The sequence below is a fragment of the Zeus faber genome, assembly GCF_960531495.2.
Source record: "Zeus faber genome assembly, chromosome: 8".
Classification (NCBI taxonomy): Eukaryota; Metazoa; Chordata; class Actinopteri; order Zeiformes; family Zeidae; genus Zeus; species Zeus faber.
In genome coordinates, this window is record NC_137195.1 from 17134681 (window position 1) to 17146867 (window position 12187).

The following is a 12187-nucleotide window of genomic DNA, read 5'->3' on the forward strand; positions in this document are numbered from 1 at the left end:
CTTATATATAATTACAACTTGAGACTAAACCATTGGTCCGTACACAGCGGATGGTGAGTATTTCGATAAGCATTGGGCTTTTAAGCGCATTTTAATAGCTCAGGATTATACTCCATATGATAACGGATGGGGATGCAGAGGTATTAAAAACTGTCTAGCATCGCTGCTTACTTTAAACCTCTCTTCATTGCTATAACTTTAGTCACTTTACATCACTTTTTCTTTATTCTTGCATTGTTGTTGTTGGCTCAGAGACTAAGTGTTTCATTTCTTCCCTGGCTGTACTTTCAAGCATTTGACCAATAAATACCTTAAAACCATGGGTCTGTACACAGAAAGTCATTTATAGTCAGAGGATTTTATTCTCTTGAATTAAAAACAGGAAAAGTAGATCTAAAGTACTAGAAACCGACAAACCAATACAACATTTTAACAAGGACATCGAGTCAAAACAGCGGCAAAAGTAAGAAAAGGTCGAGCCTTTTTCAGAACACGGCAAAAATAAAAGTGATTAAAATTAAATTATTTTGGTCCAGCGAGTGTACTCCAGCTGGGACATGTTTAGTGCCAGGCAAGTACCGTAAACAGCAAACAAAAAAACAAAAACAAACAAACAAAAAAAAAAAGGCAGTGCTACACCACATGAATTCAATCAGCATCAATAAGGAACACAAATAACATACAGGCAAGAGAAAGTGAAATCTTTCTACGGATGACAAGCAGTCGCACCCGCTCCCATCTTGTCCTGAAGGACAGACTCTAAGCAGCATTTTATGCAGAAAGCAACAGTTCAGAAATGCATTGAACAGCCTATGGAATTAAATCCTCTTCTAAAACCCTTTGTATCCATTACATTCAGAATCAACTGGAACACAGCTACGGAATGATTTTTTTTAAATCAAGTATTTCATTTGCAGCGTCAAGAAACTAGGACAGACCGGAAAGAAGGAGAAGAAAACAAACAAAAAAAAAAAAAACCATGGCCGGACTCCACAAGCCTGAAATGTCTGTTCTGATCAGCTTACATTACCATTGAAATACGACGGCGCTTTGGTCCCTAGCCAGAAAAAAAGTGCAAGTGTGCAATTGCACTTCAAGACTAAATTAACTTCTGAATAGCCCCCGGTGTAACCACGGTCACTACATTGCAGAGCAAAATGTGGTCGTGCAAACAATTCTATCTTCTCTTTACGGTAAAGTCCCTTGCGACTCAACCCGCTGCTCATAGCGTGTGTTTGACGGCGGTCATGGGCTCAAACTTATTCTGTAGGTTTTGCTGCAGCTCTCTGAAGAGGTTGTCACGCTGCTCCGCATCCGAGAGAATTTGCTGCGCGGAACAGAGAGGATAAACATGAACTTGAAATCTGGCCTTCACACTAGAAAACATGAAGTTAAAAAATACCCTTTTCGCACTGCACCAAATACCCGGTAACACACGCTAACATTCCGTATTTGTCACCAGTGAGAAGAAAAACCCGGGTCTCAGACCCGGGTTTTAATCGGCTCCACCTCCGATCGGCTCTGATGTGAACAGGACACCCGTTCACCCGTTCACCCGTTCACCCGTTCACCCGTTCACCCGTTCACCCGTTCACCCGTTCACCCGTTTTTTTTTTTGTTTTTTTTTTAACACATGGGGTACCGTGGAATGTTGTGAGTGTAGGGATCGCACTGTGGGCAGCACAGCGGAGAATCCCCGCGCACCCCGCCGGTCCCCATTCCCTGCAGCCAAAGGACCATTGCTCCATGCTGCCTCTACCGTAGTGTCGGGTCGTTCATGAACGATCCGATTCTTTTGGCAGCTCAAAAAGCCTTTTTTCAAGTTTTACAGGATTTTTTTTTTTACGTTGTTTGTTTAAGTTGCTGTCTCCTCTACTGTTTTATTCCCAATCACACTGGAACAATGGCACACCCCTTTTCCTGTGTGTTCAGGACGCACCACAAAATAATGGGAATGGGAAAGGTGTCAATGGCCTATTTTTAGTGAGTTGACCTGGGTCACTAATTTTGGCATGAAAACAGTACAAGATAAGAGTTAAATAAGATAAGTTACATAAGATGTCCCTGGTGGTGACCCGGCATTGTAACTTAATGTCACATATTGACCCCTATGGAAACCGATATAAACCATGGACAAGATGTTATACTAAAAACAACATCAACAGCAAAACATGGACTTGTGAAATCCTCACCTCGATGAGCCCGTCTCTCTTCTCCAGACTCTCCTTCAGTCGGCTCTCCTCCCGCTGCCGGTCGTCCTCGTCGCTCTGCCGGGCTCGCTCCCGCTCCTTCGCCTGCCTCAGCTCCTGCCGCGAGTCTCCGAGTTGCTCGGTCATCAGCGACAGCGCCTGGCTGTCGCTGTCCTGGTGACTCTGCGGGAACGTCAAGAGGGGGATCAGCCGGACCATTTGTCGCTTGTCCGCTTGTTTAGGTAAAGCCAAATGTGCTGACCCCCCCCCCCCCCTCTTTCCCTTCCCCCATTGGGGAGTTGTGAAACCACAACTACTACTACTATACTTTTGAGCAACATTTTAATTGGAAAACAGAGACAATAGACACATGTCAGAGCCACTGCCCAGCACGGTGGACCAGTGGGTTAGCACTCATCTCACAGCGAGAGGGTTCTGGGTTTGAAACCGACTGGACCCTTACGTGCGGAATTGGCCTGTTGTCCCCATGTTCACGTGGGTTTCCTCCCTCCCTAAAAGACGTGGGAGCACGCCAGGTACACATTCCTACTGACGCCAGCGATCAATAAGGCGCTGGCTCTACAAGTGAAGTTTGTCCCTGGGGCCTTCCGTAATAGGTAGGATGCAGAGGAGAAGAAGAAAAAAATAAAAAATTATAATAATAAAAATAATAAAAAAAAAAAAATCCGAATGGGTTCAACAAAGCTTAACTTAAAGAAAAAAAACAAAAAAAACTTTTTAGCCCTACTTCCATTCTAATTTTAACTTCTTTTCTCCAGACAACGCTCACCTGCACCAAGGCCTGGTAGTCCTGGAGGGTCGCAGTGAGCTTGGTGATCTCCTGCCACATGGCGGAGCCTTTTTCCTCCCTGTCTTTGATCCAGACTGCCATTAGGAGGTCCTTCTCCCTCAGCTGATTGGCAAGAGCTGCTTCTGCCCTGCCCCCTGACAGCCCCTGGCCAATCACTGAGTCCGAGAGAGCCTGGGGGAAAATAAATAAACAAACAAACAATAAACAAGGTATGAGGGGAACTTTCCCCAAGTCTATATTTACCCACAAACCTGATGCGGCGGAAACGACCTGGGGCTCCGCAACAAGCTCTTCAGGCAGTAAAAAAACGAGCAACTGCTTTGTTATTGCTGCGGTTCCAGCGATAGTTTCAGTACCAACATTCATGTTCTGAGGAGGAACCCCACGACCCCAAGATACTAACTGCTAGCAGGAGAGTGTGGACTACAAAATGAAAGGCTCCATTATCCTGTGGAGTTTATATGGGTTTGCACAGGGCAAAGCTGCATCCAAAATGGCTTACTCCACACACACACACACACACACACACACACACACACACACACACACACACACACACACACACACACACACACACACACACACACACACACACACACACACACACACACACACACACACACACACACACACGTCGTGTTTTTTCCCCAATGACTTTTCAAGCACTTCAGCACAAAATGACTATTTTCAAGGTATTCCAATACTTAACTTATATTTCTGAGGATGAAATTCAAGCACTGGTTCAAAGACCTGGACATAACTGCGATACTACCCCAGTGAAATATCCTAGTATGTAAACACCACACACTATGTTGGCCAAAGTATCCCAGAATGCACTGTGAGGACAAGACGCTGGTTTCTATGCAGTGTCGTAGTCAACACGCTGAAAGGAAGTGATTTAGGTCCAAAAAGCCATTGGTCTTTTTACTCACATACTAGAGTACGGCCGGAAGACACTACGAACATGCGGTGTGTGTGTGTGTGTGTGTGTGTCTTTTACGCCATTTTGGATGCATCGTTTCCATTTCACCTGCACGTCGTTGCGGCAGCTCTCCAGCTCCCCCTGGAGGCAGCGGAGTAGAGCGTCCTTCTCCTGCAGCACCGCAGTCAGGGCCTGATCCCTCTGTCTCCACACCTCTGTCTCCTTTTCAAACTCCCCCTGCCCTCGCTCCTTCTGCCCCAGCTCCAGCCGCAGAGCCTGGACGCCAAAAGGAAGGCAGCAACGAATGACAGACTGTGGTTCAGCACTCATTCATGTGTGTATTTGCATATAACAACACGCAGTGTTTGCATGTGGCAGTTTTTGGAGGTTGGTGTTTTTATGCAAAACAAGAAAAAAAGTACTCATATCCCTTACTTAGCTACACCTATGAATACCCTAAGTAATATGTGGTGGGGTAGGAGTCCCCAAAATAGAATTTGTTAAGAAAAGAACACAATACCTCAAATGAGTACTTGTACTTGAGTAAAAGTTTATTTTAACTTTCCGCCCTTGCTGTTTTGTGTGTGCGTGTGTGTGTGTATTTACATTGATGACATCCTGGTTGCACTGCAGAACAGTGTTGAGGGTGGTCAGGTCTCTCTCTCGGTCTCTCCCAGCCTTCCTCATCGCCTCCATCTCGCTCTCCATCCTCTTTTGTTTGACCAACATCTCGGACCCCAAACCTTCCAGGGCAGCCTGAGAGGAGAAAGCTCAAGTTGCATCGGGGCTGTACGGCCTATGACGCCGGATCGAGTAACTTACAAAATAATACACCCACCATCACCATATACACACACACACCTAACTAAATGTACAGGTCAATGGATAGAACCCACAATTTAAAAATAATTAATTTAGTAATGTACATATATATGCAAATTACTAATACAGGCCTGATAAGCTTGGGAAAATATTTTGAGCACCACAATAGCGTAACAGGGAGCCTCTGTGGCGTTTGAGTTACTGCAGCTAAATTACTCCATCAGTTATTCACACCGTAGCTGTCTCGTAACAAGTCTTATCACATATGCGAGGCACTACTAGGGCTAAGTATATACAGCATAGAAATTCAAGTCATTAGGATACACCCCTTGAAATGCATCATCTTGTAAAGTTACCGAACAATTTAACCAACTACAGATGCACCGACTTCAATTTTCTTGTACAATTTGGATTCCTGATTTTTATTTATTTTTTGGTTAGTTAGACCTGGCAATTCAGATTTTCATTAAATTGTGTGTTTATAATAAAACATTAACTATTATGTATCTTTTACATTGTCGTCCGATCATTTTGAGTATATCCGTGATCTAATTTTCTCATCATTTGGTCTCATTGGGTCTATCTGCTGTACATCAATGACAAATACATTGTGTGATCTGATCACGCTCACATGATAGGACAGCTGTGTATACGGAATACCACTGCAATTTTCAGTTTGGACAATATGGAGATGGAGTGCTGATTTTGACACGGTTTATTATTGTTCGTTATTCACTATGGAACAATAGAACATGAAACTGTCCCTGAGTTCAATGAGTGTCCTTCCATTCCAATAATAAATGGACGACTCTTCTCATTCCTGTTCACTGGAAGTCCTCCTTCCCTCACCGTGCATTAAACCGACGGAATAAAATCGAACGACTCGTTTTACTGAGTGACTCGTCAAGAACCGAGTCTCAAAAAACAGTCGAACCTTTCATCACTAACGGAGCTTGTGCACTATGAACCAGAGCACACGCTCCGCTGTAGTGACACTGATAGAAACGCAGTCTGCACAATTTTGGAATATTGTCAGGTGATAGATACATAACTAACTGTAACTCTTCATCTACCTTGAAGTACCTCCAAACAGCCAACACCCCCCCCCCCCCTCCACTATTTTTTTTTGCGTAAATCATTTTATATGTGAACATTACTGGTCCAAACTTTTTTTGTGCTTGATTATTACTCCCCCACCTCCCATTTTACCTCGGCAATGCAGCGTTAAGCCCCGGGGATAATAAAGTACCGCTGCGCTGCGTATTGGTGGATGTCGAGTGAGTGAGAGGAGAGGGCGGGGTTACAGAACCACAAGCACAAAGTCGTAGCATCTGGTCCAATCCGAGGGATGTAGCATAAATACCCAATACACGTACGGTATTGTTTTGTATTAATCCATTGTTTTCCCTAATTAAATTACAATAATATATATATTTATTTTTGACTAGTTTCAGCCGGTGTTTCGTACTTGCGTATTTTGACCAAGAATTGCATGGTTGCGACACAAAATGTGTGCAGGTTGGCAGGTCTGCTATTAAAAAGAAAACACCACTACAGGAAGTCACAGAGCTCCATAAAAACTGTTCAAAACTCACAGAGCTGCTTTGGTCAGTTTGTCATTATGAACAGCATCTGTACTTGTTTTCTTGAAATCACTTCACAAAATCACAGCGATTGCTTTTACCTTGCAGAGAGTATAAAATTAGTAAAATTGCGGCCATTTACGACCAGGACCTCTCTAATCCATCTTGTACGACCGTAGTGATCAAATCTCGTTGACAAAATCGAAAGAGGGGCTGCGGCCCAGTTCTCAACAGAACTGGGCATGTGGACATCACACCTAAATGACCCCAAAATCAATATCAGCCTCAGATCTGACTGTTTCATACATTTCAGAAGACACAGCATGTGTTTTTCTTGTATTAGTTATGATGCATATCCTCCGCCTGCAGGGGTCATGAACTTTAAATACATTAAATACATACATTGACCGTTCTGGGTGATTCAGCGATCGATTCTACGTGGTGTCGTCATGTTTTCGGTGCCGACCTTGTTTTCAGACAGGGATTCCTTGATGCTTTTCCTTAGACTTCCCGTCAGTTTCTCGACCAGCTCAGGACCTGCTCCCCCCTCCACACACAGCCTCCGGATCAGACACATACACTCCTGTGGAGGAGGCCGAGAGATTAGGGCTCAGTAAAAGATTAAATGTATGTAATTATTGTCAAGTGAGGAGCTCATGAATCCAAAATTCTATCGTTGTAACTTTTAAAAAATCATTATTATTTTCATGAATTACTTTTGGACCAGCTTTTTAATATTCATTTTAAGAACTTCAGGTAAATTGCCTTCCTTTGTTGCATATTACAATATAAAAAACAAGGTTTTAATCTGCTAAACAGGATAGGATGAGGGACTGTTTCCTTATTTTCAGTGTCATCCAATGTTTTATAAATATTTAGAGTTATCCATTTAATCTCTTTGGTTGAGTCTAAATGCCTTTCAAAGGTAGGTTTTAATGTACCAAACACCTTAACATCGGAAAAAAAACAAAGTCCAGACTATGAGACAAGGGTTGTGAAAGGAAGGTAATCATTAGCATTGAAGCCATTTAACAAGTAACGGAACCAGAAAACAGCTTCAGTGACTCGCATGGAACAAAAATAAATCCCTAAGAAAAATACAACTTTACGTATTAAAAAGTAGACGCTGGATGCTCGTTTGCTCTACTCCAGAAGTAGGAGATAGGAATGAATAAAATGAATATCAAAGCGGCCACGTTCAAGGGCAGGAACGTGCTAAAAAACAAAACAAAACAAAAAAAAACACTTTACACACTTGACGCCAAACGGTTCCTCCGTTCCTTTAAGACACCGTGCGCGTCGTAGCAAAGAGAGTTAGTGGAAATGAGGAACTGAGGGGGATGCGTTTTGTCAGCGCTGTGCCTTTAAGGGTGTACAGTGGATTGTAAGGCAAACAACATTCCAGGGAGCTTTGAGCCGTGGCTTCGCAGCGGCAGAGGATCCCCTTCTGTGTGGCTGGGTCCCGTCTCCTCTCATAACCCAACCCACCTGGATGAGGCGCTCCCTGTCATGGAGGCAGAGTCCCAGGCTGCTCAGCAGCAATGTAGGGTCCTCCTTCTGCGCCGCCTGGGGGGGGATGGATGAACAAAAATAAACAAAAGAACACATTTTTGCTAAAGCGAGAGAACTGTAAAGTTTTTTTCCCCTTCTTTTAAATCATCTTATCAAAATTATTTTTAACTAGAAAATTCTAGACGAGGCGAGACAAGTGAAAGATGAGACAAACAACAGGAGCGTGAAACACACACACAGACACACACACACGGATGGACCGAAGTTGAGAAATATGTTTATGATATCCTTGATCAAACAGCTCGGAGGCCCTGAGCAAACACACAGGTTAGGGAAAATTCCAGAGTTGGGTCATAATGTGAGTGTGGCTTTGCACACACACACACACACACACACACACACACACACACACACACACACACACACACACACACACACACACACACACACACACACACACACACACACACACACACACACACACACACACACACACACTAGAAGAGTCACAAAACACAGTACACCTATGGTGGAAACCTTGCATAATGCTTTATTTGTGCTCAGCCAACATAGTACTACAGCCTGCTATAGCTGTGACCTGCGGAGGTGTTGGCTGTGCATGTCATTAACTGAGCTGCATCATAAACCTGTTTTTTTCCCCCAGAGTGAAGCACCAGCAGCTACCTAACATGACACCAAGCTGTGTGCGTGGCTGTCTACGCACAACACAGCGTGCCATTCCTGTCATCCAAATAACAGCGCTGCGACGATGACCCAGTGTAGCTGTTAAGAGCAATCCTTAAAAATAATTAGCCCTCATTCAACCATGTATTTCCTGTTGTTTTGAACCCTGTACGCATCGACATAATTCATATCCTTCGTCAGTTGCAAGTGAACTTTGAGAGTGCAGCAGATTCTGATGCATGGTGCTCTGACAAAACAAACTGAAAGATACGTACGGAGGTCCAGTCTCCCGACCCGTTGTTCTCCGTGTTCGCCAGGGGTTTGATGCTCCCGTGTTTGAGCTGAGACTCCAGGGTCCTGATGCGGGACGCGGCTTGATCCAGCTGCCCTCGCAAATGCCTGATTGCATTGTGCAGCCTGCCCGCGGGGTTCTGAAATTAGAAAAGGGACTTGTCGTAAATCTCCTGGGCCGACAGTGGATATATTTTCTATAAACGCACATGAATCAAAGCCATTCAGACCATTAGACTGCGCCTGGTTCCTGCTGGTCTCCTATTGGAACTCACTGTGTCAATATTGACACAGGCCACTCATCATTTTGCGTCCGCAGACAAGCTGACTATGTTTTTACAGTTCCATTGTCTACAGGGCTGGGAATTGTCACCTATACTTGATACCCGATCTTTGACACAGTTTCCTAAATAATACTTCAATACCAGCTTTCATTTATCGTCATTGAAATACTGAGACTGCATTTTAATACCTAACACCTCGGCCTCGCTTTAACTTGAAGGAAATGACATGACATTTAGTTTTACTGCGAAGTTTCGATACTCGATACGATTCAGTTCGGTAGATATCATATTTGAAGAAGAGATAGAAAAAAAAAAAGAAAGAAAAAAAAAACCACCCACCTCATGATGGAGAGACATGAACTCGTCCCTCAGCTCTGTCAGAACGTCTCCGCCCTCTCCGTCCATTCCATCTCCTCCATTCACGCCGTTCTCCACCACTCCAAGGTTCAGCACCCTGACCACCTCGGGGGAGACCGTCCCCCCCACCTGACCAGAGGACCTCCCTTCCTTCCTGCTCAGGACAGGGATCTTACTTCCCGTGGGCGAACTGACGGGCTTCCCCTCGATGCGTTTCAACTCCTTGAGCGCCAGATTGACCGACCGCTCGCCGGGCGAATCGAACGGGTCGTTGCCGTCAAGGGAGTCCAGCGACTGGACCGACTCGGCTCGGGAGGACGCCCTGAGCGAGAGGCTAGAGCCGGCCAGCGACGCTTGGCTCGAGCTGAGGGACGGGGCCCTCGACCAATGGAGAGGCATGCTCTGGGACTTGTCCCGCGACAGGGACAACGGGGAGAAGGGCTGGAAGAACAAATGACGGGGAACCCCACAGACCGACTCGTAATCGGAGTCCGACACCCGCAGGGCATTGCACCCCGCGCAGCCTTTGCCCTTCCTGCATCTCTTCCCTGTTCTGCTGAAATAGGGACATGCGTCCCATTTCTCGGACCAGAACTCGTACTCCGAGTGTGCCATGTTCTCCTTCAGCATCTCCCTGTAGCCCTCCTTCTCTTCGTCGCCCTCCTCCTCGCTGAGGCTGCCCTTGGCCAGGGAGTCCCGGGGGTTTCTGTGGTGGTAGCTGTGGCGCACCCACTGCCTCATCTTGTCCCTCTCCTGGGTCAGCTTCTGGAGCCTCTCGTAGGAGAGCGCCTTCACCCGGGTGATGACCCCGTCAAACTTGTAAACACGCTCCAGGATGTTCACGCACTTTCCGCAGAGGAACTCGCCCCAGCCGCTGCCTCGGGACACGGGCTGGCCCAGTATGTGGGTCAGCACGGACAGCAGATCGGTGACTTTGGGGGAGGGGGACAGGGACAGCTGGGACTTTGAGAGCGACGCCAGGGAACCCAGGGACAACGTGCTACCTGCCAAAAAAATAAAATAAAACCACTAGTGAGACATTGATACCCACTACAGCTGGATATCATCGTATTTCATTGCAATTCTATATTTTTCTTGTCGATTTAATGCTTTGATTGCTATATTGATTCTCACTGTATGGCCTGAATCATCAGGGACGTGAGAGGAATTTTGTGCTTTGATAATGTTTGCAGCTTTGCTACATTTCTTTTTTTTTATTGCAAGAGCTACACTTATCAATATAAGTAATGTCCTGAAGTGGACACACACAATTAAAATCTACCACATCAATTTACAAAATCGATAGCACACCGGAAGGGTGAAAAAGACTGTCAATATGCCATTCAAGCAGAATCTAGCTGGTTTGTTTGAATAAGAAAAATCTTCAATGTAGCGGCTAATTCTGTGAATCAGACAAGTTGGAACGGGTTCGAAAGTGGAATTGATTCTTGATTTCCGTTGTTAGTATTCATGCATTATTGCACGAATGAGTCATACAAACTCACACTAAAACCGTCAATCCAATCCACACATAGATTGACCTGTTTTATTCATCAAGAGACAGAAGGGGAGTCTTCTCTGATATAGGAATGTGAATACAAAGGAATCATGAAGAAGTTTGATTTACGCGCCCTCGTGTCAAGAATTGAAAGGCCTGTACGCAAAGCGAGACTGAAAACACGCACATACGTGTTGTGGCATAACCATCGCCTCCATCAGGGCGACCTGGGTAACCGGTTCTGAAGCGGCTCGGTACTCACCCCACATGCTGCTCTGAGACGACGGCGAAAGGCTCCCTCCTCCGAGGGATTTGGTCGGGGTGTGAGGCTGAGCGAACTTTTTGTTCTGGCCCCCGAAAAGCCATCGTCTCTGGTTCCCCTGCAGGTCTCCTCCGCAAACCCGGCATGCCTCAGTTCTTCCTCTGGACGACATGTCGGTCAGAGGGCTGAACCGTCCCGCTGACGCTGGCGAGATGTTCTGGAACACAAGCAGAAAGCATAGGGCGGTTCTTAATTTTTGCACCCACTTCTTTTTTTTAAAAAGGCGGAGCTCACACTATGTGGTGTCTACTTGCGATACCTGCGTGAAAATTATTCTAAACAGTCACAAGGACAGGGAAATACACAATACTGTCAAATAGAGATAGAGATATACTATACATTCATCCCAGGAGGGAAAGAGCAATGTTACAGCAGTGCACATCAAAGCGATAGGCAATAATAAAGTAATACAAATAATAGAAAAAAAAATGGTATAAACCTAAATAAGAAATAAAAAAATGTCAATGTCAAAAATTACAATTTACCAAAGAACGAATTCATCAACAAGAAAAGTAAAGAATCGGCAATACACAATAAACGTAACAAATCAACAATAAAAGCCTGTATCAACCATTCACATTCTGGAAAAAAAGTGAGAAATGATGCTAGTTGGCGTAAGAAGAAAATCTGTACATGTTGTGGGGTAACAAATGGTTATAATTAATAGATGTGTGTGTGTGTGTGTGTGTGTGTATACATATACAGTAATGTAAAAAGCGTTTTTGTCCGTTAGACTGCATTTAAATCACAGTGAATCACAGTGGGAAGCCGCAGCAGATCGGTAGGTTTCCTTAATATTAAATCTTTCCTCGCGGTTGTTCTATGGCTGTTGAGTCGTAAACGCCGGGAAACTGCGTTTTAAACGGGACCCGGCGTTTCAAAAAAAACAAAACAAAACAAAAAAAAAAAAAA

At 44.8% G+C, this 12187-nt stretch overlaps 1 protein-coding gene across 1 annotated transcript; it reads right to left on the bottom strand.

Moving 5' to 3' along the window:
- Window positions 1–372: 372 nt before the first annotated feature.
- LOC307234447 (uncharacterized protein) lies at window positions 373–12125 on the bottom strand. The gene is made up of 10 exons (XM_080006168.1): window positions 11216–12125; window positions 9438–10459; window positions 8799–8954; window positions 7816–7893; window positions 6794–6910; window positions 4529–4678; window positions 4031–4198; window positions 2980–3171; window positions 2193–2372; window positions 373–1327 (listed from the first exon to the last, which is right to left on the bottom strand). The coding sequence occupies exons 1-10, from the start codon at window positions 11385–11387 to the stop codon at window positions 1223–1225; spliced, it is 2340 nt and encodes a 779-aa protein (XP_079862294.1). The 5' UTR covers window positions 11388–12125; the 3' UTR covers window positions 373–1222.
- Between the last annotated feature and the right edge of the window lie 62 nt (window positions 12126–12187).